Source organism: Urocitellus parryii, chromosome 3 (assembly GCF_045843805.1).
Source record: "Urocitellus parryii isolate mUroPar1 chromosome 3, mUroPar1.hap1, whole genome shotgun sequence".
NCBI lineage: Eukaryota > Metazoa > Chordata > Mammalia > Rodentia > Sciuridae > Urocitellus > Urocitellus parryii.
In genome coordinates this window covers 173,063,237-173,091,103 of record NC_135533.1, presented here as the reverse complement: position 1 = coordinate 173,091,103, position 27,867 = coordinate 173,063,237, and the positions used below count along the sequence as shown (strand labels likewise).

Below are 27,867 nucleotides of genomic sequence, written 5' to 3'. Positions count from 1 at the left end.
TATCACCAGAAGTGAAATGACAAATATGGTGTCTTTCTATAAATAAACTCTTTAATTTATGAAAGGATAACTTATTTCTAAGTATTTACATAATCTTTGCTTATACTGTCTCCTAAGTGCATAGTACAGTGAGTTTAAATAAGGTAATGATAATTTAAATATTTTTATTCCTAACCTGTAGATGTTGTTTTGTTGCTTTTGGCTCTTTAGCATTAACTACATTCAAAAGTTTAAAATAGTTTTTTTCAGTAGTCTTTAATTCTGCTAATAAATAGTTCCATAAAAACCTCAAGTACCCATCACCTTAAAAAGAATTGAGATCTACATGAAATATTTGAAATTATAAGCCAACAGTATGTGAATATGCATATAAACACATCATTTACTCATGGAAAAATAAGCAGCTATAAAAGCTTAAGGAGTGTCTGGGCCTCCTTTTAAGTAAAAGGGTTTGTGACTTGTGAATAAAATATAAAGGTTGACTAAATGAAAGCTGAAAATATAATAGTTTTATTATGTCATAAATACACCATGTATTCTCAGTGGAACTTTGCTCAAGATTTGTGAGAATCCAGTATTTTTGCCTTAAAATCTATACAAGATCATAGATGTGTTTATTTGAACAGGCACCTAGTTGGCCAAAGACAGTGAAATCCAAAGAGAGATTTTAATTGATTTTTATCTTACGAATAATGCTTAACTTTGATAAGCTGAATTTTTACACAACAGTTTGGGCAGAACATTCATACACATTATTACTTTTAACCTTTCATTATACTGTGTAGATTTAAGACATCTTCAAATCCTTAGTGATGAAAAATGGTTATAGCAGAAAAGGAATTACCCTTTAGACATTCCATCCCACCTCTTAAACATGGCACAGTCAGATGTTCATGTGTGAAAAATCTTTACTGATATTGGTAAGACTGATTAAACAATGCTAACCAAATTATGAGTAACCAGTAGTTATGAGTATGCTTTATAATTCAGTGCATTCATCAGTTATAGACATCGACATATAGAAAAGAACCTGATTATTAATGCATGGATCATATTGGTTTTTTTTTTTTTGAGTATTTGAGGTTCAAGTTGTAGAAGGTAATTGATTTGTATGACTAGATCAGTTCAGAAGCAACAGTAATTCAAAGTGTTATGATTTATGCTCCTCAGTAACTTTCTAATTAATGTCATGCTTGAGGAGAGGGTTTTCTAAAACCATGATAAAATCATTATTTAGTTATTCAAGTTGAAGGAACAGGAATCTGGCTCATAAAAAGGCATATCTCAGCTTAAAGCAAAGTAACAATTTCCATAATATTTCGCCTTCTACACCTTGATGTCTAGCCCCAAATAATTGGTGCAGGTATTTAAGAAATATCGCTAGAGGGTGCTATTTAAAATAATATTCAGTACATTTAAATCCAGAAACCTAAATCTGTACAAAATTGACAGGAGACCATTACAGGTTCTAAAGCACTTGGAACATAACAGGATATCTTTGAAAAGTATTTATTTCTTAATTCTAAACTAACAATAGAAACTGGTAATGGGCAATGGATAATACTGTATTGTAGGTCTCTTTTGTTATCTTACTGACTTAATTTTTTTTCTTTCTCCATTTAAGTTAATCTGATAATGTTTTGTTTACTGATATTTTGCTATTGCTAACCTGCCATTTGCTAATCTGTATTTTTCTGGAGTCAGACTGAATTGAAAATTCAAGCTTGTGTTGGTATAAAAGAAGAGCTATAAATTCAATGATAAGATTTAATTAATCTTTTATTATTACCATCTTTGAAGTTCAGGTAATAAATTATGGGCTTGGCCAAAAGTACTTCTTCTGATTCATTGCTGGAGGCCCGCACTTCATGTATCATCAAAAGTGGACAGCTTTCTTTATTTCATGGGTTATTTAACTTGAGAAAGGGAAAGTAATACAAACCTTAAATTTCTTATTCCAGCTATTCTTTTATCGGAGCCAAAATCAACATTTGTATTTCCCTAGAGCCTCTCACTTTCACTGTGGAATGTTTAGAAACTGAAATTTCTTCTTTTTTAATGACCAGTTAGTCTGTGCGAATGCACTGGATTTGTTGAGCTAATGTTGTTTTTCTGGATCTTTCCTTCTTTCCCTGTCTGTGCTTCAATGCCTCCCCAACTTTGCAATGTAGCAAGCTGAGCAGTTGTTCAATCAGATGTACAACCCAGTAAGTCATTTCTGAAAGTTCCCGCTGTAACATATCAAAGCATGAGGATCCACTGATCACATGTCACAAAGTGCCATACTGGGGAGGCTTCAAAAATATTTATTAGTCCCTTCTCATTTCCTTTCTATCAAAAGAAATGACTTGTGCGGAGGCCATTGTCATTTCTTTTTAAATTAAAAAAAAATTAAGAACTCAAGGAAATATTCCTAGCTCTGATACTAGCTTCTTCTTAATTTCAAGTCTATTTTTCTGTAGAAAAACAGAAGTCAGCTAAAGATTTACACTCATGAAATTCATCCTCAGATCCTTTGGACACAGACTAATCTATGTCAAAAGGAATAGCATTTGTAAAATAGCAAAAATTCAATGTATGTTGTGTTGATGAGATAGACATTAAATTTAGATTTAACAATAAAAATCTCTTTGAGATTAGTAAATATATGACATTATTGTGGGTTTTGTAAGACATGTTTTAAAAACATGTCATTTGATTGGGGAAACCATAATATAGTATCCTAATAACAGATAATAGCAGTTCTCCTTATAGCTTCTCAGAGTACAAAAATCAGGTAACTAGTAAAAAAATTTATAACATGGTCCAGATGCCACCACTATTTTTTTTATCCTAATGATGTGTATATTTATGTGAAGCAGTTTGTTTCTTTATTTTTTAAAAAGAAGGTTTTATTTTTTTTTCTTTTTTGTCTCAAGTTGGCTTACTGGGAGAAATGTTTCTAAAGGTGGCTAGAATTTATCATTTGGCAAATATGATCTGAACTATCATGCATTCTAATTATCTCCTATTTATAAATTTCCATCATGGAAAAAAAGTAATAGGATGGATAAAGGAAACAAAGTTAGCTAACGACTTTTTGTTAAGCATGCTCCAGGATACATTTAGCTTGATGTGCAAGATATTCGGGTGTACTTAATTAGATTCATCCTCCACCCTTCATTCTTTACAACCAATTTTATTTTTGCAAACAGAATTCCTAAAGCCCTGTAGGAGCTTCTTTATTAACTATTTCCCAAGCATGGATTTTAGCAGAGTAAGCAAAAACAATCCAGGTTTCCTTTCCCTTAGCACTTGAATGGAAGTGTTAATAAGCAGGCTGAAGACAGTAGAGAGGTGAAGAAAGACAAATAAGATTGGAATATCTTTAAGCTTGAAAATACACCCTGGGAAAAATGCATGTTCTTTTTTCTTTTTTTTAAAGATTATTTTAAAAGGGTATGAAGTAATCCTGCTGAAATTATTTCATACCTACTCGTTAGGGACAGAAAAATAACCTAAGTATTTCATAATTGTGGGAGGTATAAAGGACAGATGGGGATGGCTTTGTTTCTACAGCAGTGAAAATTTACCACAACCATAGCAGGAGTTCATATTCCTGTCTGGATAGGTAGGATCAAAGACACAACTCAGTTAACTTTTAGACCATTTTTCAAAATATTGATCACAAACACCATCAGCTTCTCCTTCACTTCAGCCCCAGTGATCTTCTTCAGTATACATAAGCAAACTTTTTAGTCTTTTCAGTGACTAATTCAAAAATCATTGACTGACTTTCCTTCCCAAGTTAATTAAGCTAGCCCATTGGTTTGGCATCCTGGGAATATAGCCAACCCTCATTATTTTAACTCCCCTTGCCTACAGATATTCTCAGGGTCCAATTCTTTGTTGGACTGATAGGAACAGACCATGATGGATTTTCTCTCCTTAATAGTCTTTTAAAAAATGACTATGTTTTCCCTAGTAATAAAAATAATATATGTCCACAGTACAGAATTTGTAAAGTATAGAAGGATATAGAAAAAAAATAACAGGATGTCTCAGTGCATAGAGATAATCACTAGGAACATTTGGGTTGCTCCCTGCCTAGGCATTTTTTTTTTGCTGTTACTGTTCTCTTCTGTTCTTTATCTTCCTCTTTTCTTGCTTTCTTCTTTCTTCTTACTTCTCTTTTTGCCTTCCTTCTCCTTTCTCCTTTATCTTTCTTTTTCTTACCTAATATTCTATTTCTTTTTATTAAGTTGTGTTAAAGTGATTATTCCATTTTATATCCTATTTTTAAAAAACTGCATATCATTAGAAATTTTTTATATCATTAACTATTCTTCCAAAATGTCCTTTCAATGGTGTTTACTATTCTATGTTATTTATATTAATGTTGGTCATTTCTTCCCTCTTTTCTTTTTTGGTTTGCTAGTAGTATAAATAATGCTCTGAAAAAAACTTTATTTATTTCTCCACACTTTTTTTTTCCTCATAGAATAAATTTCTGGGCCAATATTTAAAAAAACTCACCATAGTTCCTGCTGTATTGCAGGAACTCAGAGAAATTCTGCCAAGGCACACTCCTTTAAGCACTGGTTAAATGTGGCCTTTTGGTCACACCCTGGCCACTACTGAGAATTGTCATTTTCCATAACTTTGAAAAATGCTCAGGTAGAAATTTTTTCTTTTTAACTCTCCTATCTTTAATTATTAATGAAAGTTAGGATTTTAAGTATATTTTCTTAATATTCTCCTTTCTGTAAATTGTTTAAGTCATTTGAGCATTTCCCTTTGAGTATCCTGGTTTATTCATCAGTTTATATGGAGTATGCTGTAGCTTATATAGAAATTTTGTCAGATTTGTGGAAATTTTATTTAATTAAAAAACTTCTTTTTTAAAAACACATAGAACTATTTTTAGGTTCTCAACCTGTGTTTCTCTTTAGGATATTCTCATTGCCTTTATTCTTTGAAGTCATTTTCCAGTTTTATTTGTGAGCTGAATTTAAATTTTTTGCATTGTTATGTTTTACATAAATTTAACTCCTTTACCCCTTATTAATTTATTTTGATTCATTATGAGAAGTGAGGTTCTAACTATATTTTTCTAAATTATTGACCAATATCCTACCACTGTTTATCAAATAATTCATTCTTTATCCACTAATCTTGATATACTTTATTGTATACTGAGCTCTCATGGATAAATGGCTTAGTTTCTGGGCTGTTCTTCAAAATTTTAACTATTGTGGCTTTGAGATTCCACCTTAGTTCTTTTTGCTTTTCATTTTGTCTTTTTTTTTTTTAAGTTTCATTTGTTTGTTTTAAGGTCCTTATAATTTTCTATCTTTCCAGGTGAATTTCAGGGTCACTTTATCAATTTAATAGCACAACTGGTGATTACTTTAATCTAAATTACATTCATTCTAAACAGTGATTTTAGAATGATCAATATATTTCCAGGTTTTTTTCCATTTATAAACTTGATACAATTTTTATTCATTTCAGTGGTTTTTCATAGTAAAGTTTTGACATATTTCTATTATAGGACTGTGGGGTGTTTTTATAGATAGTCTGAAGCAGTTCTACATTTATAATTTTTAAGTTGCTATTTGAATGCTGTCTTTCTTATATTTTCTAACCAGTTATTGGTATCAAGGAAACGTCTTTTATTTATTTTGTATGTTTATTTTGACCATGGCCATCCTTCACATTTTTGGTGAATTATACTCATTGTTTTTGCTACATAAGGTAAATTTACAGTCATCTCTAGGTCTATCAATCTGTACTCAATCAGAGTAAACAAGGATTAAGCTTTGAAGTCCTCCCACATGTATTTTTTCCCCATAGAATAGAAATAAACCATTTACTTTTTTTCTTCTTTATTCCAGTCAGTCCGTTGTACTGAGTGATACTCTGATGCCATTTCTAAAATTTTGCCTTTGTATCCTGACTCTTTCTTATAATGATAATCTTTCTGTAGCTTAACTACTGATCTTTGCTCCTGGAGGAGTTTTGTCTTGTCATTGTGAAACACTGTGCAGGGTATCTTCAGTTGAGTCCTTTTTCTTCCCTTGATTCTTAATTCTAGACAAATAATATGGTTTTTTCATCAGGCTCAAATACCTTATTTGCTGTAGCCCTCCTAGTATTGTGCTCAATGATGGTATCCAGGATTTGTTCCTAAAATTTTAAGTAAATCTTTAGAGTTTCTAGACCCCTCAACTTAGTGCTTGTATAATATCCTCATTACTGTATGATACTGGGCTTGGTACTGCCGGGGGTACCCTTGAGACTGGTCTGATGATCCCAATACAGGAGCCTCCCCTTTGACCCTCACCTAATTATTAGCTATTTGAAATCCCATCTCTTCTGAACATATCTTTTGCAGGGATCATGTTTTACAAGACAAAAATCAAGCATTTTTCCATTCCAGAGAAAGAAAAAAAGTCTTGTCAGTGTTCAGTGAGGTCTTCCTGAATTATGTGTCATCATAGGACTATGTGATCCCAGGAGCGCAGTGGGCTGAATAACAAATGCTATCATAGTGATTGTTTAGGCTTAGTGCTTTCTTTTTATGATATTTTTAGCTTATTTCTGAAAACTATTTGATTTATTCTTAGACTAATATCCCCTGACATAATGGAAGATTATAGCTATTTAAGAGATAGCTCAGTGAATACATACTGCATGTGCGAACACAGGCACACATAAGAACACTCACTGGATGTTCTAAAACATAGGACTTCAAAAAAGAACTTTGGTTCTTTTACATTGCTAATTTTAGGAAATTCCAAAGTTAACAGGAACCATGTTAATAATTATATTTTGGTTGGGGAGTCTTACTGTATGTAAAGCATATAGTTGGTTCTTTTTTGGGGGGGGGTTGACATGAGAAAAAGTATTTGGAGTATTTGTTTTATATATATATATAATTTGTTTCATCTATGAAAAAAATCTCTATTTGGTATGATTGTTTTAACATAAAAATTGTAAATATACTGGATGTAGTTAGCTTGAATTGTGAAAGAGTAATTTCCCATAAAACTAGGAAGTACAAGATTTCGATGTATTTCATCATTAGTTTCAAAATGTATTACTTAGGCTCATTTATTATGCCTAGTATTGATTTATTGTATTTAAATGAAGTTTAAATTTTATAACATATTTTAGTTCTATCTCCCCCTTAGAAACTTTATTTTAATAAGTTAATATTTTGTTCATAACTTAGAATTAAGTGAAGATTGGTACTCTTTTAGAAGATTGAAATTGAGTATAATGTTTGAAATAGTTTATATGCCCTGTTCTGCTGTTAAGATATGAAAGGAATGTTAAAGCGCTGTCAAAGGACTCTAAACCAGCAAAGCACCGGGAGTAGAGAATCATATTTTTATAGTACATGAATTTATCAAGTTATTGCTAAAACCCAGAAGCAGCAAGGATGAAAAATCAACAGATTAATTAGTTAACATTCTGCTTGTATTTTATGTTCATGACTAATCATTTGCTTATTTTGAGGGAAATTATTTTTTATTAAAATTGTTAAGACTCATTTCAAAGGGAGAGTGTTATATAATATTATAATTGAATATTCCCTGCCTTGTTTCATAGCAGGTTTTTTGGACCAAAGTTAATGCTTTCCTTCCTAGGCATCTGGAATGATGAACTAGTATTTTACTAAAAATAATCAGTGATCAACCTTTATAAGATTAAGTTCAAATAAAGTTGGGATGTGTGATTTGGATACCTGTCAGCCTCCAGCTTTGGCTTTAGCGGCTTTTTGCTTTAGTTTGATTTAGATAGAGTATTAATCTGAATTTTTTCTTCTTCTTCTTTTTTTCCTGAAACAGTTCTAATTTCTTTAATTAAAATAACTGTTAGGTATTGTAATGCTATTCATCCCAAGTCATGACTAGATTCCTCTTTATTCTTGATCCAGGCTTTCAAAGTAATTCACATCAAAATGCTGAGACTTGCCCATATCAGTGAGGCAAAAACTTTGTTTTGATTATTCCCATTTGTGGGGAAATTTTCCTACATATGGAAATACAAGAGACATAATCTGGAGTCCCCAAAATCTTACTGATCTAATATACAATACAGAAATTTCTGTAATGCCAGTTCCCAATTATCTGTGTGTTTCTAAAAAAAACGTTTAAGTGTTATTCTGTAAGTTTTAAGAAATATTTTGAGGCAGAAAATACACATCAATATGGATTATCAAGAGGGAACAAAGTTGATGTGCCTTAGAATAATGGAACAGGCAAGCACTTCCCATGTGGGGGAGCTAAATTCAAACCAACAGATCCCTAAGAGGAAATAATTACTCGACATTTTCAATTTAAATCTTGCATAGGTCAGAATCATGCCATGGTAGGAATTTCTTGTGGAAATGATTTATTGAAATAAGTCCATAAGTCTCCTCCCCAGCACCTGACACAGTATCTAGGGCATGTTAGGGTAAATCTGCTACCTACTTTGATCCGTATCAGGGTCAGCCAGTACAGATTAAAAAACTCATCATTTGAAAAGAATATTTCCTAAATATAAATAAAGTGCTTCCTTCCATTTTTAGAGCTTGTTCTGGCCTTAAAATTTTGAAGGTAGCATTGGTTTTATAAACTCAGTTTCTTCCTTTATTTATTTTTCAGTATAGTGTCACCCCTGTGTCTGTGGATCTGAGTATAACACACCCATGTTAAAACTTTCAGCCTATCCTTTGAAAATTTGTGATTTACATTGAATAGAGCTGATTATCTTTACTAACAGTTATAAATTCTTTGGCGACATCTGCGTCCAATATTTAGGATGACCAAGGAGTCCACCAGCCTTCCCAATCAAGGGAAGCTCTGTCATTGTTTTCATGTGACTCAAGAAGCAGCTCTTATTCTCACATCTTTTTATAGCTCTTTTAAAACCTGTCTTTTATCTTTTAACATAATCACGTTTTAAAGTTATCTATTTACACATTTATCTAAAAGTCCTTCTAAGAATTCTAGCATCAAGATTGAAGGTAATTTGACTTAATTTTTTTTCCTTGAGTCAGTAGATATTAACCTGACAGTAGAAACAGAAAGAGATATTTAACTCACAGATATTATTGAGGCTTGTCTATTCTTTTTAAAAGGAAGAATCATTAGCACATGCAAGTATTATCTAACAGATACCAAGCCAGCTATAAACTTAGCTATGGGCTTTATTTTAATATTATGACTTAATTCAACATCACATGAGGTCAGGAGAGCTATAGTCTAGTATACCCCCACCCCACCCCAGCTTTCTGTATCTCTCAACATCCCATGAGTCCTTTAACCATACCTACTTACCGAGTTGAAAAGACTGTGAACCCATCTAATTCCACTCAGGGTTGAAAACTGGCATGGGGGTATCCTCCTCAAGGATTTAAGAAAAAGACTTGTGCTTACATACCTACACTAGTAGCTGGCAGGCTGTGCTTTCTTTGAAAACCTATCAGGGAAGCTTTTTAAAGAAGCCCATAGTATTTTGGTGATGAAAATTCAATAAACCTATTCACTTAGCTGTTTCTGGGATGCATATTATAATAATGATAAAAATGCAAATGAATAATACCTTCCCCATGTTCCTTATTTTGTAGTTTTTACTGTCTTTAGAAAGGTTAATTTATTTGCCATAGACATTAGACACAGTGTTAGATTTAGAATCTAGGTCTCAACTAGTAATCCGGTACCCACTTATTCCAATTAATGATGATAATCAAAGAATAAAGACAATCCAGATAAACCACAGTTGTTAACTGCTAGCTCATTGTGAATCTTTAAAAATCAGAATTGGGAAAGAAATTTTGACTCTAGACAGAAACAGGCAATCAAAATATGTTTATTCATTTGTTTTGAATGCTTCTACTTGCTCATTAATTAATTAATGCTTTTTAAAGATCTCAATGTCCTTGGTTTGGATAGTTTAAGAAATCTCAGGAGAAGGTTTTTAGCTGCTGTAGAATAATGGTAACAGGATAAAAATGAAAGAGGCTAATGTGAAGATTTTACTTCTTAGTTTTTTAAAAACTGCATATTTTTAATGTTTTTCTGTCACAGAATTAATGAGTTGATTTTTATTTTTCACAAATAGAAGTAGGTGTGTGGAGTAGTTACTTTTATTTTAAAAACAGAATACCTACATTTTAAAAATGGAGATTAGGGAATTTGAATATCTATTACTTCAATTTAAAATAAAATTTTTTGATGAATAAAATCCTGAAGGTCTATTAGCTCAGATTTCTCTTTCAGACTATTTAAATTATAATGAAAAAGTTTAATAATCTACTATAATGAAATCCTGAGTGAGTACTAAATAAAAATAAATGTCTTCGGAGATATGTTGGTAAAAAGGAGTTAATTGGTACCTGATAGTATGTTGAATTGATATTTTTTCCCAAGTTCTTTGAAGTTGAGTTTATTTCTTAAATAAGGAAATCTTAGATGAAAGAACATGAAAGCAAATTATTCCCCTTTTATCCTCATGCTTAAATAATATGTTACATGCAAAATTATTATTTTAAAATGATTATTTTGTCATAAGTATGAAATTTATTTTATTTATACTAATTTTTGAATTTTTTCTACTGAATCATTGCAAAGACTGTCAACCCTCTAATAGTAGTATTAGTATTAATTTTTCTAACATGCATGATTCATTGGACCCCACAATAGCTGTAGCTTGCTTGCCTTGTTTTTTCCCTGAAATTAAACAAAAGAAAACGTGCAGTAAAGTCCAATGAACATCTGCTCTATGTAGCAAAACAGCAGAACAACTGAAATCTTAATAAATTAATATTTTATTGCTTCATATGTGGATTTTGGAGATCCATACAGATATGACTCCTCTGAACTTTCTATGTTGAATGTGCACTGTTGTTAAACTACTTGTTTTTTCCCTGCCTGCTCTTTGAAGAAGTCAATTAGGAATAATGGGAAACAAGGGGTAGGCAAAACATTGCAGTGCAGTGTTATTTCCATCTGTCTTTGAATATTTCAGCCAAAAGTTTATTTTGGGAAAAAAAAAGCCACAATGCATTCACACACAGAAGATCACAAATACTTTGGCTGCAAATTATTCTGCAGTGTTATTGCTCTGTTGTTGCCCGTGTGTGTTCTTATGTGTAAAGCTACCACCCACCCATGCATGTGTTTGCAGATTCTTGTCTGTGTGCTTGTTCATGAATTAGCTCTCATCTTCCTCATGTTTAGGTTAAGTTTATTCAAGGAACAAGAATTTATGGGTATGACTGTTGGCTGGAAAGCCCTTCCCTCACATCTGAGTCTTCCTTCCAAACTACATCTTCTGCTGAGATTTCTCAGTAGGGCGACATGCTCAAAGATCAGTCAGCCAGTCTCTTCTATGTTACCTGGCTCTACATAGGCCCTTGATGGATCTTGGAAAACAACTTAATATGTTTAATATGTGCTGCTTAAGTTCTCTGCATTGGAAATGGGAGAAATTGAATTGTCTTGGTTCTGCTTGCCAAATGAGCAGTAATGAAGACACCAGAGTCTCTAAACCCACCTATGCCCCACTTTTACTGGAAAGAAAAGCCCAAAGTAGCACCTTTTAATGGATCAAAATATCAATAAAGAAAGGAATTCCCTATAAGAAACTAACATAATTTTAAATCAACATTTTCTAAGGTAACTGGAAATGTGTGATATTCTCATTTTGCCTTCTTACTGACAGAATACCCATAACTCTTGTTGGTTATTTTGTCTCTAAAGTTAATTTCTGGGCCATTGGTGGCTACAATATCTACTGTTACAAATTGTTGTCTTAACTACATTCTTTAAAAATGTAATGTTGAAGGCACATAATATTGAAGATGACTCCAGGATGAACCCTGAGTTTGCAGACCGACTAAAACAGCTTGATAAAGAGGCATCTTACTACCGTGATGAGTGTGGCAAGGCCCAAGCCGAAGTGGACCGGTTGCTGGAGATCCTCAAAGAGGTGGAAAATGAAAAGAATGACAAGGACAAGAAGATCGCAGAACTTGAGAGGTAAGTTTTACAGACATGTGAACTGTCAGTGCTGAGTGAGCACTGACGACTTGGTTGTCCATTTCAGGTTGTGGTTAGATTTAGAAGGCACATTTGCACGCTCGGATTACAAGTTGGAAACATGTTATATACGAGGAATATGGCATGATAAGAGATAATGTTGTTTCTATGGGATACCAAGAAAGTAATTGACTTATCTTTTGAAGGATTATGTAATTCTTCAGTGTTTAAAGAAATAGTGGTTGCTTTTCTTGAGTGATGTTTGTCTGTTCTAGCATTTGTGCCAGCAGTGTACATAAAAATTTGACTACCTGAAACCTCTGTTCTTTCCCATTAAAGATGAACATTTGTGGTGTATGGTTTGTCTTGAGCAAAAGAATATGGAAGAATACAGTTGGGAATTCTTCACTCAAGATAGGAGGAAGGGAAGGGAGCTGATATCTTTTGGATGTCTTTTGGCACATTACAACAATTTCATCCTTGAGATTTATCTTTTGAGAAGATCTTATAGCACTTGGAAAATAAATATGCTTGAATAGGGCCTACATGATAGCAAATTTTGTCTGAACACAAGGAGGGTTGTATCAGGGTTCCAGAGTATTTAGATTTTCAGATAAATCATATCCATATTATATTCATGTGTAGTTGGATCTCTAAAAATAAGCTTCCTATCAATGCTTTTTCCTATATTTCATATATGGGAAGAACTTTCTGAATAATCTTACGTAACTCCATAACCTCTAAGGATTTTTCATTGGTTCAGCAATAAGGCAGAATTTGTCTTTCTTAGATTCAGTCCATATGGAAGAGATCAACAAAGTTTGAATAAATCAGTGAATGTTTGCCAGGTCTGATCAAGACACTTGTGAGGCCCTAAAGGACTTCAAGATATATGCAAAATAGCTCTTTGTGGCCTTGCAGAAAGATGATGGACTTTAGCAAAAGAAAGACCAGGGTTCATATTTTGTGTTGGCTTTATGCTAGCTGTGTGGCCTTGAATCTTTTTGGAAATGAATCTCTAATAGCCTTTTAAGATGTGTTATGCTTTGCAAGCACCTAGTCCCCATGTAAGAGGATGAAATGATGTTTATATCATTATTATTAACAGTTGAATGCTAAAAAATATTTAGTATTAAGTGGCTCTGTACTTAATGTATAGGCTATTTGCAATAAAATTTCAACAACTTTTTCAAATATTAAATTATTTAATAATTTCTTTCAATACCCTTAGCCTAAGTTTAATGATGATCAGATAATTTTGGTTCAGTGTGACCAATCTTAGTAAGGAAGGCAAGAACCTCTTTCATCCTGAGGCCACCATACAAATAAAGTTCTTAAGGATTCTGTTTTAATTTTAAAATGTGGGAATGTTCTGCCAGTCTACTGATTCTTAAAAAGCTGGGGACACTGTTGATTTTAGATATATCTATCTACATGACTATTTTGAAATTATATTTCAGGGCCACAGTTTTTCTAAAACAGCTACCATGAGATCACAGGGAAGTTATGTCTGTGTCTTTTTTATTGGTGAGAAAACAAAGACCTCAAAAAGTTGAGTGACCTTCTGGAGATTGGTCCCATGGTCAGAAAGATGAGAAACTATAACATTATAGTTATAACATTATGTTTCTGGACTGACTTCTTGTCCACTGCTCTGAGAAGCAGTGAGCCCTATGGCAGATATCCTAGATAGTAATACCAATAGTATTTTAAAAAGCAATTATAATCATAATGATAGTGTCAGTATATTTTATGCTTAGTGAGCCAGATAGTCTGCTAAGCACTTAAGCTGCAATATGGTATACATTTAATCTTACCCATAATACAGAAACTATCACGATCTCCATTTTATAGATGAGAAATTATGACATATACAGATTAAGTAACTTTCTTAAAGATTGCAGAACCTGTAAGGTTCAAAGTCGGGATTTGAACCCAGGAACAACAGAGGAGATACTGAGAACAATCCCTTCCACCAATGGGCCAAAATGGAGAAACGAGTCCAGTAGTGCCAAGCAACCTACTGAGAGCCCTTCCTGAGCAGGCATTGCAGGGCAACCACAAGAGATCTGCCTCTTCTTTTTTAGTTTTCATGAAGGAAAGTGATGTGCCCCATGTTTAGAAGGCATTTTTCTTTATTAAACCAGCTCCCCAGTACTGTAATTGAAAATAAGGATTTAACTACTATAAACATTTACATATAAATACCTTAATTGTCTATTTGGGCAAACAGGTCTTAGCTAGACACTATTGCCATTAAATCTTCAAGAATATTCACAGTTTTATTTCTTCAATATGGAATGCATTAAAGCGGCAGTGATTTTACAAGCATTTATCTTTATGTACTTTCTGCACATTTTCTTTATCTCTGTCTTTGCCTCTCCTTAAAGCTGATGCCTCCCAGGCTCTGTAATTCATAAAACGTGTGGTGGGACTTGACTCTGTCCCAGGTCTCTGCCTGCCCGTGTCTTGGGTCCAGCAGCAGAACATAGTCTGGGAAATGTCTGAGTCCCAGCTCTAGCACAGGCCCCTAGGGAGGCGGGGGTGGAGATCTAGGAGGACCAAGCTTTGGCCTGCCTTTCTGAAGCATGATCTGCTGGGCTACATGTGTATTGACTAAAACATCTTCCTTGAGTTGTCAGGCAGTTGTTTCTACATTTGCTGTCTTAAAGTACAAAATTCATACCTCATAATGTTGGGAACTAAAGATTTCTTAGAAATATGACATAGATCTCCATTTTGGAGTCATTGAGAGAAGGGCTTACAATTATGTTTGTTATTTTGAAAACCAAAATATTGAACTTGAAATAAATTTTTGGTCTCTGGCTTATAATGTGATCTACCAGAGTGAAAGGGCCTTTTAAAAAGCAACTTGTATTCTAAAATATGACAAAACTTCAGTCACATACAACAAGAGGTACAGGATTAGGAATAACTCAAATAATACTGGCCTGCTTCTCTCTGAGGGCAGTTTGTTTGTTTTTATTCTGCTAATCATCTCACAATGGACATGTTCCTAAAAGCATATGGCTGGCATTTACCTCTTAAATTCTGTTCAAATGATATTTTTCATCAATCATTAAAGATCTTCTTTTTAAGGTGCACACTGCTCTAGTGTGGTTCCTATATGCACTTCTGCCTGTAAACTCTTGCACTTGATTCTGACAGCCCAGTTGGGAAGCTTCTGCCTTTGACTAGAGGCTGTGAAGGTAGAGGACCTTGAGTATATCCCTGAGAGTTGGTCAAAAGCAGTCTGATGTTTTGTTTCATCACCAATGCCAGAATCATAACCATGTAGCTAATTAAACCTTAGAGACACTGAAATATGTGGCGCTTCTGTATCAGTGCCCATCAAGGTCTCTGAGTTCTATTTAAAGTTTCAGAATTAATCCTGTGGTGCCTTAGGGGAAAGAGAGAAGTTAATAGAGTCTGTCAAACAAGACCTACTGCCACTGGATTTCTTGCATCCCACCCATGGGAAAGGATCAGTCAGGTTACTTTTCATGTAATTATCTTAAATCTGTTAGGGGATTTTGTCTGTGTTTGACTAGAAGATGGGGAATGCCCAAATTGAGTCCTCTGTCACATTCCTCCCTGCAGTGACAGGGTCCCAAGGGCTTCTTCTCCTAAGACATACCATCAGACTGGAAAACAGGGTACCACTTAATTATCTGGATGGAGTACTAATGCCGCCAGACATTTGGACATTGATAAATGATTTTAGGTGCCTAACAGAACCTTATCTAAGGTTGAAAGAGAAATTATTATTTTTCCTTCTGATTTGCTCAATAATGTGCTGACATAATTTCCTTGATGCCTTTTAGAACTCTTTTCAAAACATAAACTTAAACTTTGTTATTATTTCTAAAGTATGATAATGTGTTCTGAAAGTTCCATAGCACATGGAAGAAACTTGATAGAGTTCTTTTTGTTTTGATATACACTCTTCTTGCTGAGTAATTTCTACTTATGCTCATTAATGTAGTTGAAGGAATTTCTTTAAATCAAGTGGCAGATGGCTGTATACTATCTCTGACGACCTTTTGGGGAGGACCATGAATGTCATGGATGCTTTTGAGAATTTGATGAAAACTAGGAATCTTTGGGAAAGGCAGCTAACTCTTAAATGTGTGCTTGATATTTTAGTTTAGGATTCCCTAAATTGGCCATGGACCTTAGCCTAATTACCTCTGATCTGAAGGATTTGAAATGACAGCTGGGCCCAGTATTGCTGAAGTCTCCACCATGACCTAACTCATTTTTGATCAACTGTACATTTATGATCACAAAACACTTTGTAGAGAGATCTCAGATATGAGGGATTATCAAATCATCACTTTCACATGTGTTTAATATTGAATTTTAGCTTTGATTTTTATCATTCTAGTCAAATACTGTTTTCACTTGAAATGTTCTAGCATAGACTTTATCCTAAAGATTTATTGTTTTTCCTTCCTATGTGAAATGCTTAAAATTACTTATAAACAGTGTGGAATGGTGAGGTTCCACTGAGCAGATAGCTGGTAAAGTGTTTATCCACTGTGTTTTGGCAAAGGGTATATTATAGATTAACGAGAAATATTCACTATGTTCCTGAGGGAGCCTGGAAGATGATTGTGACATTTTTTCTTTTAATTTTTGTTTGTCATTAGAGACTACTGTTTTGATTGATTAGAGGGACATATTAGACATTTTTGTGCATATAAATTAAGTATCTGGATATTCTCAGTGATGAAGTCAGAACCCCATTTCACAACTGAGAAATATTACTCTTAGTTTGGAACTTAGGCTGACGGGCAGGTGGTACCCCACCAGCAGGCCTCCTCACAAAGCCTTTAATCATTGCTAGGTAGAATACTCTGTGAACATCTAGGCAGGAAATCTTTGAACTAAAAGCCTAACTGCTCAGCTCCTTTTGGTTTTTCAGAGATGAAGGAAAAATATTTCATAGTATATAACCATTCAACGTACTGGTTCAAATAAAAATTCCTCTCAGTTTAGTGCTTACTTACCACCAGTTCTAACACCTTAGTAATTAACCATTTCTGTTTATGAAATAATAAAAGTTTATATTCACACAGATAGGAACTTTCTCTAGCCCTTCAGAAAGTATGCTGATACCACCTCTGGTTGGTATCAGTGCTTGCTATTATTGTACTTAGAAGAGCAGGTACCAGTTTCTTAAGTATGATAGTTAATAGAAGAGCTTACAGTTTGTGCCCAGGGCTTCTGGGGGGTGATATCCAATAAAAGTTGCTTTATTGTCCTTTGTTTGGTTATAAAACCTGCTAATATGACATCTGTTGGCTGTATGTTTAAAACTAATATGTTTCCTTCCTTTTATTCTCTTTTGCTATCCCTTTTCCTTTCTGCTTATCCTCCAAATTGCTGCTTTCACCCTTGCTCCAATCAGCTTGACTTTCAGGTCAGTACTTTCAGTTTTTCTCCTAACTGCCTTTCCCTCCTAAGCTCAATTTATTGCTTGCACTTGTTTAACAACACATTTCTGAAATGGTTTTCCTCTGGCCACCACATTTTTTTTCCCATTTCCATCCCATGCCTCGGGGAGGTTTATTTTATGAGAAGGCTGTATAGGTGGGAAAAGCAAAGAATAAGGAGGAAATAAATCACTGTTGGATTATTTGATAAATTTGATTCCTGGATTATAAAATAAGAAAACCATTGTGATAATTCCCCAACGCATGCCTCCTGAACAGTTTGGAAATCTGCATGACGACACAGTGTGAATCTGTGGAAAAACAAAATGCAAGATGCTAAATTTAACCTGGGGGAACAAAAGATCCCTCCATGACACAGCAACTTAAAAGCTAAATTTAATAGTGCAAACCATTCAGACTTTTTGCTAAATAAATCACTGTGATTTGAAAGATTTATAATACTTTTTAAAAGTCACTTTAAAAAATTATCAGTGTGTTAGTAACATATTGTACACACATGTTATTTCCTGTCGTTGTTTTGGTTTTAACTTTTTAACTTCATTTTTATTAGCCAGAAGATATACTTTAATTACCTAGGACATAGCATATGGAACCAAATTTCAAACTAGATTCATTGTTGATGATGTGTGTACCCCGATATTAAGAAGTGAAATGGATATTTTGCTTGAAAATGCATCCCAGATTTGATTTCTCTAATATAAAAGGCTCAATGCAATAATTTCCTTTTCCTTAATTCCAGGAAGACTTCATTTTCTGATAGCACACAATAATAGTTAATGATTTCTTCATCATTCAATTAATGAGTTTATTAATAGATGTTCATTGTATGATTTAGAGCTATTTATAGGCTTCAAAAAAAGAAAGTCTTAGGTTTGGGGTGTAGCTCAGTGGAAGAGTGTAGGAATCATAGGAAAAAGAAAGCTTAAATTTGTAGTCTATTGACTACTCTGAAAAAGTTGCTCTTTTTGAGAGGTACAGTATATTTTTTTCCTCCTCTTGATGCAGGGTCTGTATCTTTTATTCTGTCTTATCCCCTAAGCTACCAACCAGTGCATTTACTTCAGCAGCAAATAATTTCAAAACAAGGACTCCTGCTCAAAGACCAATTTTGTCCCATCACAGGCTCCCAATCATGGTGGCTCACAGTTCTTGACTTTTTCTCCACTGTTCCTACATACTGTGTTGCATACTCCACAGGAACTGCCTGAACTCCACCATGCAGAAGGAAACTCTACTCTCAAATGTTTCACCAGGAAAGGTTTAATTAGAGATTAGAAGCATAGCTCTACAGAATTACTCCCACCAAAAACCTAATGTCTTCTGGAACAGACCGAATCTGGTGCAGAAATCCAGACATCATAATGGAAGGTAGTTAGGAGGCTTGGGCACATGATATCCAAACCTTTGCTTCAAGTTCTGGATCCACTCATTTAGTAAAGCTTTAAGCTTTCTCCTTGTTTTTTATTTATTTATTTTTCTTTCTCCTTTGCCTTCATTTTGCTGCTGCTAACCTGTACCTCACAATATTGAAATCCTTTAGACCGGGTACCTCTTTTGATCTCATACCTCAGGCCCCCTACCTGGTCCTTCAGTTTTTTATTGATGTTCTGCTGTGTTTCTTATGCACCAGTAACTTTGCTGGTGGTACTTAGTTTTCTCCTATTTTATGGTGAATGAACATAAGTTCTGGCTTTCAGAAGGTACAGTTCAGGGGTAGGCTGGTAGGGGTTCTGTGTAACCAATGGTTCTCTGGGTAAAAGGGCTGGGTGTGCTGAATGGGTTTGGTAAAATATACTTGCCAGATCCAGCTGGATGATCTATAGGGGTTAAGTCAAGGTTCAGATCATTCCAACATAATTTAACCTGTTGCCTCAAATGAACATAATAGAGAAAATATGCAATCATTGTGAATAATCTCTAGTTATATTTTTATTGTAAGAGGAATTGGGCAGCCCTGTCCTGCTGGAAACAAAAAGTCTGTAGAATTTTGGAAGCTTTCTTGAACTTTGACAAGTTTCCACAGTTAACTATACATTTTTTTTCCCCCTAAGCACTTCCAGTTTTACCAGTTAAAATAAAGTGAAACGTAACAACTGACTTGAGTGCATCCAGGATCTCTGGCCCATATGCTTTCTTTGTATGCCTTACAGTTGAGACACATATATACATATACATATATGCATACATATATATGTGTATATGTATATAAAAATATCAGGGATTATAGAAAAGTCTTGTGTGATCTTTCTCATCAATAGAAATTTGTGACCTGCCCTGCATGTTCCCACCTCCTAATCTGAGGTTTTAAACTTTGAAAACTCTGGGGCTTTTTTTAATGCGCTGTGGGCTCCATGGGAAGTTCTTCATTCCAAGAGCTTTCTTAGGTGATCTCATTTCCTTTTCAAACTCTGTGTGTACTCTCTTTCTTAAATTCAGGTGGACAGATATTAAGTATTGGGTTTGGTAAAATGCAAATATCATATTCTAAACCTGCTCAAGTCTGCACTTCAGTAAATTCCATTTCTGTCAAGAATCTCTTTATACACAGAACAGTGAGAAGCTGGAGAGGTTTAACAGGATCACTGCATTGCAATCTGGGAGAGGGTTGATGTGAAGCTTGCTCACTTCTAGGAACTCTTTGTGAGATTAGCATGTGACTTATGACAGATGAGGTTATCTCCATAAATGAATGCAGGAATTGAGGTTTTTGTTTTTTTTTTTTTTTAAAGAACAAATATCCTCTGGGATTCAGTTCAAAATCCTGCCAGAGAATCAACCAAACAAAACCAGAAGGCTTGGGCCTCTCCCAGGCTCTCCCATCCTCCAGTTTACTCTGGATCTTGGGTCAGCCATTTCCTTGTTTGGGCCTCAGTGTCCCTTCTTGGAGAGGAAGGAGCCCTGTTTGGGGCAAATCCTCTGGGATCCACCCCGCACATGTGCATCACATGTCTGATGGGTGGGGGCCCAGGGGGTGGTTGGTGATGGGCCTCATGCATTTCCCTGCAAGCAGGCTCACGCTGATGGCTGGCGCCTGGCAGCAGGCGTGAGCTCATTGTTACAGAGTCACTTCAAACACTTCTACGAAAATAAACTCTTTGTGATGTTTCCCCAAAGTTGAACACTGTGCTCTCAATCCCTCATTCTTTGAGGAAAAGATGAAGTCACTCCTCCCAGACCTCAGAGGCCCGTTGCCCAAGGAAATAATGAAAAACACCTTGTCCAGAGCATCCTCTTACTGTCCTGCAATTTGGTAGGGTCAATTGTTTGCCCCATTTCCTCCACACATACATAGTGAGTTCCTACTGTGTGAGAGGCTGGGTATTACACACTGACTTGACATTTCCAAAAAATAGCTGATAAAAAACTGACCAAACCATAATCATGTAAGAAATGCTACATATGACGTTTTTCATTTTATATTCATAATACATGATGATGATAATAATAATAACAGGAGCAGCAGCTATAGCAATAATATATTTTATATAGTGTGGTAAAATGTACTTACCAGATCCAGTTGGATGATCTATAGCGATTAAGTCAAGGTTCAGATCATTCCAACATAATTTAACCTGTTGCCTCAAATGAACATGATAATGTGCAATCATTGTGAATAATCTCTGGTTATGTTTTTAGCATAAGAGGAAATGGTATATTAACTAAGTGCCAGCGCTAAACTGATCACATTTTACATAGTATTCACTTCTCATAACAACTGAGTTTTTATTAGACAAGAGGAAACTGGAGTTCATGAAAGTTGGATATTTTTCTCAGGTTAATACAGCTAGTAAGTAAACAAACTGTGTGTGTATCTGTGTGTGTGTGTGTGTGTGTGTGTGTGTGTGTGTGTGTGAGGAGAGCTCCCCCAAAGACAATCTTTCTGCTTTACATATTAGTTTTTATGCCACTCCTGGTGTGATTACACAATAAAAGCTCTGAGAAGACCTGCAATAAAGAATCTGTGCTGTTTTGTTCAACCTGCAGTTTTACAAATATGGTTCATAGACTATATTCCATGAAGCATTTGGGGAATAACCATCCTGCCTGCTGTGCAACCAACCTTTGCCTTCATTCTGAGATTCTCTATTACCCTGGTTTTTCTTGTACAGATCCTGCCTCTCAAGGGTCAGGTGTTATCTCTCCTTCTCGGCCATCCCTCAGTCTGCTGGCCTGATCTCTGTGCAGCATGTCATGCCCTATTCTAAAGATGCCAGTTTTGCTCTTGAATGTTGATAAATAGATGACTGATAAACGAAACAACTTTTTCTAGCTTTTTCCTCTCACTTTCTACCTTTTATTTCTTCCTTATTCTCAGTTCCCAGAGAAAGTTGCTGGTGGGCTCTTTCTGGAGGCTTGAATTGACAGCAATGGCTAGAAAACCTAGCATCAGACAGGAAGCCCAAAGAAAAGATGATTGCTTTTCTGTCAGGCTGCAGCTTGAAAGTTCAAGTGAAATAACTCCCCACACACAAAAGAGGGGAACAGACCTCTGTCTGAACTATTCTCATCACCCCTACCCTCCTGTTTCCTTCTTCCTTTTCCCCTTCTTCCTATATTGTTCATTGAAATCCTTCTTTGTGGAAGGGTCTGTACTCAGTGTTGGGGATATGGCAGGAAAACAGATATGACCCTTCCCCTTGCCAATTCAAAGACCAACATTTCCTATAAGGAAGGATTTGACCACTAAAAAAAAAAAAAAATTTGTCCTGTTTATACTAATAACTGGAAAAACTGGGTTTCAGGTGTGGTTTTTCCCCAGCTTTCTTGTTAGGGTGAAAGGGGTTATCCTCAGGTCAAAAAACCATTTCCCTCTTTAAAGCTGCCTTATACTAATGCTGACATTTCTGGTGAAGTGTCAGAAAATTTTATGCCCAAGCAAAACTGGTAGAAAGCCAGAAATTGGCTGATTTTGCTTTGGGTGCAGATATTTTATTGGGGATGGAAAAAAAGTTGTTTTCCCTGATTTACAGCCCCTGCAAACATGAAGTCGGGTCTATATTTAGAATTGGTTTTGAACCTTTGAGGCGGAGCCAGGGGTGGGTGCTTGTACCTTTCCAATCCTGGCCTGGGTGGAACTTGCCATGGCTAATGTTTTGCTGAGACAGCTCTGATTTATAGAAGGAGGGCTTTATGCTTCGTATTGTTTTTCCTTTTGATTTTGCTTGAGCTGCTGCTCTGCTGATCTTTCTGTACCCTCAGAAATGGGGAAGACCAAAGGAACACAAAGGCATTGCACATGAAATGTTTTTTTGCACAGTGTTTCTGAGGTTTCTTGGAGATGAGTAAAGCCATTCTCAACTTGCAAATCCATTGCAACAACATCAGCAAAATCAAGAGGTCATCCCAGGTAGGCCTGATAAGTCCTGGACCACCAATAAGAGATACCAAAATTGGTAGAGTTATTCATCCATCTGGTTTCCACCTCCCACCCCCCAAAAACTTGTCTGAGTTCTTCCACTCCTCTTGGCTTTCAGTTGGTACTACCATATGGATGAATATCAGCAAATAGTAAATCTCTCAAGATATGTTAACCTTTTCTGTAAATGTTTAGAAGGGAAAAGGAATTTAAAAAAAATAGTTTCTCAGTATTATTATAAATCACTTTTTAGAAAAATAATATCTTATTTCCTTTATATGGCTTTTCTTATGAAATGTGAATTCTATCACTTCATTACCCATAAGACTAGCTCAGGTTGTAGGGAAATCTAGTGACCGAGACTTTCTTCCATATTGGGTGAAGGTGCTTGGAATTTCCACACTGCATAATGTCATATTTTTGTGAAAACAATGTTTTAGGGTGAGCCAATTGAAAAGTGAGTGGATAAAGTGCATCTGTCTCTGAAGTAAATATACTATTCTTATATCTAACAAAGATTCTGGAAATTTTCATTATGGGGATTCTGATGATTTTAATATGTACCACTCTTTCATTTTACTTCAAATCAAATGAGTACTATATGTGTGAAATTTAACCACAATTTATTTATATCTATCTATATCTATATCTATATCTATATATATATATATATATAATTTTTTAGTTACAGATGGACACAATATCTTTATTTTATTTATTTTTATTTTTATGTGGTGCTGGGGATCGAATCAGTGCCTCATGCATGCTAGGCAAGCACTCTACCACTGAGCTTCAACCCTGACCTCTGAGCTACAATATTAAACTGACTAAATGTCAAAAATAAAAATTGGCTGAAATTGGCAAATTTTTGCATGGGTTCATTTGTTTTTATTAAAGAATAAGGAAAAAGTTATCTTTTCAAAAAAACTTTATAGCTCCTGCTATAAAGTTTGCATAAATTCTATAGAATTATTCTTGTATCAAAATTTGAATTGTGGGAACTATAAACGAGGCTTGGAAATAGAAATAAATTTCCCCTTGAAAAGTCTGTGTGACTTTCTTTTTTTCAGTACAAGAGTGGTGAGAGTCATATTTATTTTTTTTTAGCTTTCAGCATTTTTTAGATTGTTAATATTGTTAATATAAGCATTGCTCTTTAGAGTGTCTACAGAACTGTATGTACAATAATTTGCACTTTATAACATTTTCTCCAATAAATGGTACAAAGTCTGATTCTCACAGTATTTTCAAGAAATGCGCTGTTTCTTGTAAGACCCCATCTATAATTATGAAGACACAGTCATGAATATTTTAATGTTGGGTGCAAGTAGAATTTTATACAGAGAATTGATTTGCAAACTTTTACTTCAGGTCCTGGGAAAATTCCTGTTTTATGAAAACAGCCACCACCTTTTTCAAATGGGAACATTTAGTAACAGCAGAGTTGTCCATTGGCCTTTGGTGTTGGGCAACTGGAATCTTCCTGTGGCTGAATAGATCTTGATGTGATGTGTGAGTTGAAGTGTAAGAGAGTGGTTTTAAATTTAACTTCAGACCTCTCTGCTATTTAATCATATGTCAGTTTGATGGTTCCAAGGACAGCATGATATGTTGCTCAAAGATAATTACTGTGGAGGGAATGAGTTGGTTATAATAATGAATAGCCAGAGGATCTTCTGATAACCTGTGGTGAATGGACCTTGGTGAGAAACACTCACTGAGTAATTGGCAGATAGATGTCCTATCACTCTGTTGAGTGTGGGTGCTCTTGCACCACCCAAGTACACAAAGTAGGGGCTCTTTAGGGATTCCTGAGCAGATAAAGAAGCTCTGCTCTTGAATTTCATGCATGTTGTTTCTCCCAGACCTGTTTTTACTTTATGATAATATTTCACTCCTAATTCAGGTTATTTGAGCTGTTACCTGTTGTTAAGACTGTTAAATGTAGAAAAGTAAATAAACTGCATTCTGAAAAACAGCATCATCATTGCCATAGCACCTGAGACATGTCTTTAAGCCATTTTCTGTGTCTGTAAGATGGATACAGCTATTTTATAGCTTATTCCATATGGGCTTGTGGCCAGGATGCACACTCAGGATACACACTGGAGCACAGTCTAGTGCTTAGTAGATGTTCACTAAGTGGAACTGGTTGTGGTTGTCATGATTATGGCTGTGCTAAAGCTTTTCATGAAAGAGTAACAGGGGAGAGTGGAGAATGATACACAAGAGAAGCGGGAGATGAACCTGTTAAGGCAGCCTTCGTTGTTTTCTTAGTTGCAAAAATCTGAGGGACTAGAATAAAACCTTTAGACCCACCCACCCCCAAGCCATAGAAAGATTTCTTTTTTCTGACAGAAAGATTGGAAACAATATCATTTTGCCGAATGCTGTTTTTTCTCTTAGGAATGTGAATAAGTAAACATAGAAAACTCATGCATATTGAAAAATAATTTTTATATATAAATATGTAAACTCATACTTGTTTGTATTATATAAGGACACATTTTAGATTTTTCTGGAAATATGTAGCCAGGATTTAGCTGTCTATATTCATATATAAAAAGATTGATTTGAGGGGCTGGGATTGTGGCTCAGCGGTAGAGTACTCGCCTCGCACGAGCGGGATCCGGGTTCGATCCTCAGCACCACATAAAAATAAAGGTATTGTTTTGTGTCCATCTACACCTAAAAAATAAATATTTTTTTAAAAAGATTGATTTGAATTAGAGGCTACATATTTGGAGCCTATTTAGAGGCTACATTGAATTAGAGGCTACATGATTAGAGGCTACATATCCAACTGTGTTCCTTCATCCATTTATTTCCTTTCTTCTTTGCCTTATTCAATTTCACCAAGTAGTAATTGAATGCTTTCTCTGTGCCAGGCCTGTGGTGTGACTAAGATCATTCCCACAAGCAGTATCATGAGATCAGAAAAGATTGATAGTTTTTAATATTATGTTCATACAAATGATATCATGTAATATACAGTGCTGTGCACCTTGGATTTTTTTCCACCTTTAACAAACTATCTTTGAGATCTTTCCATATTTGTACACAAAAATTTTCCATTTCTTTTTACCTCTGCACAATACTCCATTGTATCAGTCTCCTCCTGACGATTTTTTAAATTGTTCGAGGTCCTTTCTTCTCACATAGAGTGCTATAATTAATACTTATGAATAGACTTAATTTCATATGTGTATGAATGTATGTTTAGGATAAATTCCTAGATGTGGAATGAGTAGGACAGCATGCTTCTAATTTTGCTAGATTTTGCCACTTGCCCTCTACAGAATCTGACCATTTCTAGTTCCATCAGTGGTTTTGTAAGATGCCTCTTCTTGCATTAACTCTGCAAAGACAGTGTATTTTTCAAACTTTTTTTGTCATTGTTAACATGAAAGGTGAAAAATGGTATTTAAGTGGAGTTCTTTTTTTAACATAGTTCTGATTTTTTAAAAAATCTCTTTACAAGTTAAGATGGACATATTTAAATGTGTTTATACTTTGTCATATTCTTTTTGTTGGTCTTCTGTATTTGTAGGAGCTCTTTATGCATTCCGAAAATTATCCATTTGTTTATGATATGAGGTTTTAAATGCTCTTTACCACTTTGTTATTTTTATTTTATTTTGCTAATGGTGATTTCATTATATAGTTTTTTTTGAAAATTATTTTTATGTAGTCAAACATATTCAGTCTTTTAAAAATATATTTTCTGAACTTTTCATCATAGTCACAAAATCTTCCTACACTGTAATATTGTGAGAATAATGGTCCTGTGGTTTCTTTTAGTATTTTTATGGTTTTTGTCTGTTCAAAATTCCATAAGTATTTTGCTGGGTAGATTAAAAATCATAGAAGTTTATTTTTCATAGTTCTGGAAAGTGAAAAATCCAAGCTTAAAGTGCTGGCAGAGTCTGTCTATGGTGAGGACCTGCTTTCTGGGTAGACAGAGCCTTATTACTCTGTTCTTACAAGGGACAAGAAACAAGCAAACTTTCTCCTGTAGGCACCTTTTATAGGGGCACTAATCCCATTCCTAATCACTTCCCTAAAAACCCCACACCTCAAGCCATCACCTTAGGGGTTAGGATTTCAGGATATGCATATTTGGGAGGACACAAAACATTCCTTTAGTATGTTTATGGTCTGCTTTTCTGCATTTAAGTCTTTGAACCATCTGGAATTTATCTTAGTCTAAGGTATGAAGTATGGATGTAGCTTTATTTTTTTCCTAGGTCAAGCGAAGTTTAAATGTCACTTCCTTCCTTTGCCATTCACTGGAGGCAAGCCAGTACAGGGTAGGTTTGTGTGTTACAAGTTCATGGAGCTTCCCCCTTGAAAATGGAGCATACCCTTAATTGCTGGTTCAAAATCTGCCTTTCAGTCTAGATTAGAACTTCTATCTGGAAAAGACGTGTCTTACCTAACCAGTGTCTGCAAAATAGTGGACACTTAATAAATACTTGTAGAATGAATAACTAATGTGAGCTGCAAAGAAATAGAGTTATAAGGAGGAAGACATTCTGACTAATTAGAGGCTATAGAAAAAGGTCTGTAGAGCAGAATGTGAGTCGCTGAGGCAGTGATAGAGAGACCCAAGTCAACAGAGTGGTGAAGATTAGCCAACTCTTGCTGTATGGGACATTATAACAACTCTGTATCCTTCGACCCTCGATAGCTTTTTCCTGCTTTTCTATGTGAGACCCAGCAGAAATATTATGGATTTCTTCTTTTTTTCTCAGGAAACTTAAGTTTCTCAGCCATTCCTGTATTTGGTGAGATATACTTGCATGGTTGAGATCCCTGCCTATTGCAAGATGTAGCAATAGGTGTGGAAAATATGATGGGCAGAGGCTAAAAACAGGCTTTGGCCAGGCTGTGTTTTAGATGCTTAGGAATAGCTAAGTAGCTCTGCTCAGTAAAAAGGTTGGAATAAAAATCTGGAACTTGGCAAAGAGGCATCCACCTTGACAGAAGGTGACATATTCTATGTGAATGTCATGGACATTCAGAGGGGGGAAAGGTT

At 35.0% G+C, this 27,867-nt stretch overlaps 1 protein-coding gene across 1 annotated transcript in view; it reads left to right on the top strand.

The window, feature by feature from the left end:
- The window catches only part of Erc2 (ELKS/RAB6-interacting/CAST family member 2), an 808,331-nt gene that overhangs the window by 406,288 nt on the left and 374,176 nt on the right, over positions 1–27,867 (top strand). The window contains exons 11-13 of the mRNA XM_077796473.1: positions 2,172–2,207; positions 11,821–12,014; positions 17,428–17,439. Of these exons, the coding sequence (XP_077652599.1) occupies positions 2,172–2,207; positions 11,821–12,014; positions 17,428–17,439 (242 nt within the window). The remainder of the gene's footprint in view (positions 1–2,171; positions 2,208–11,820; positions 12,015–17,427; positions 17,440–27,867) is intronic.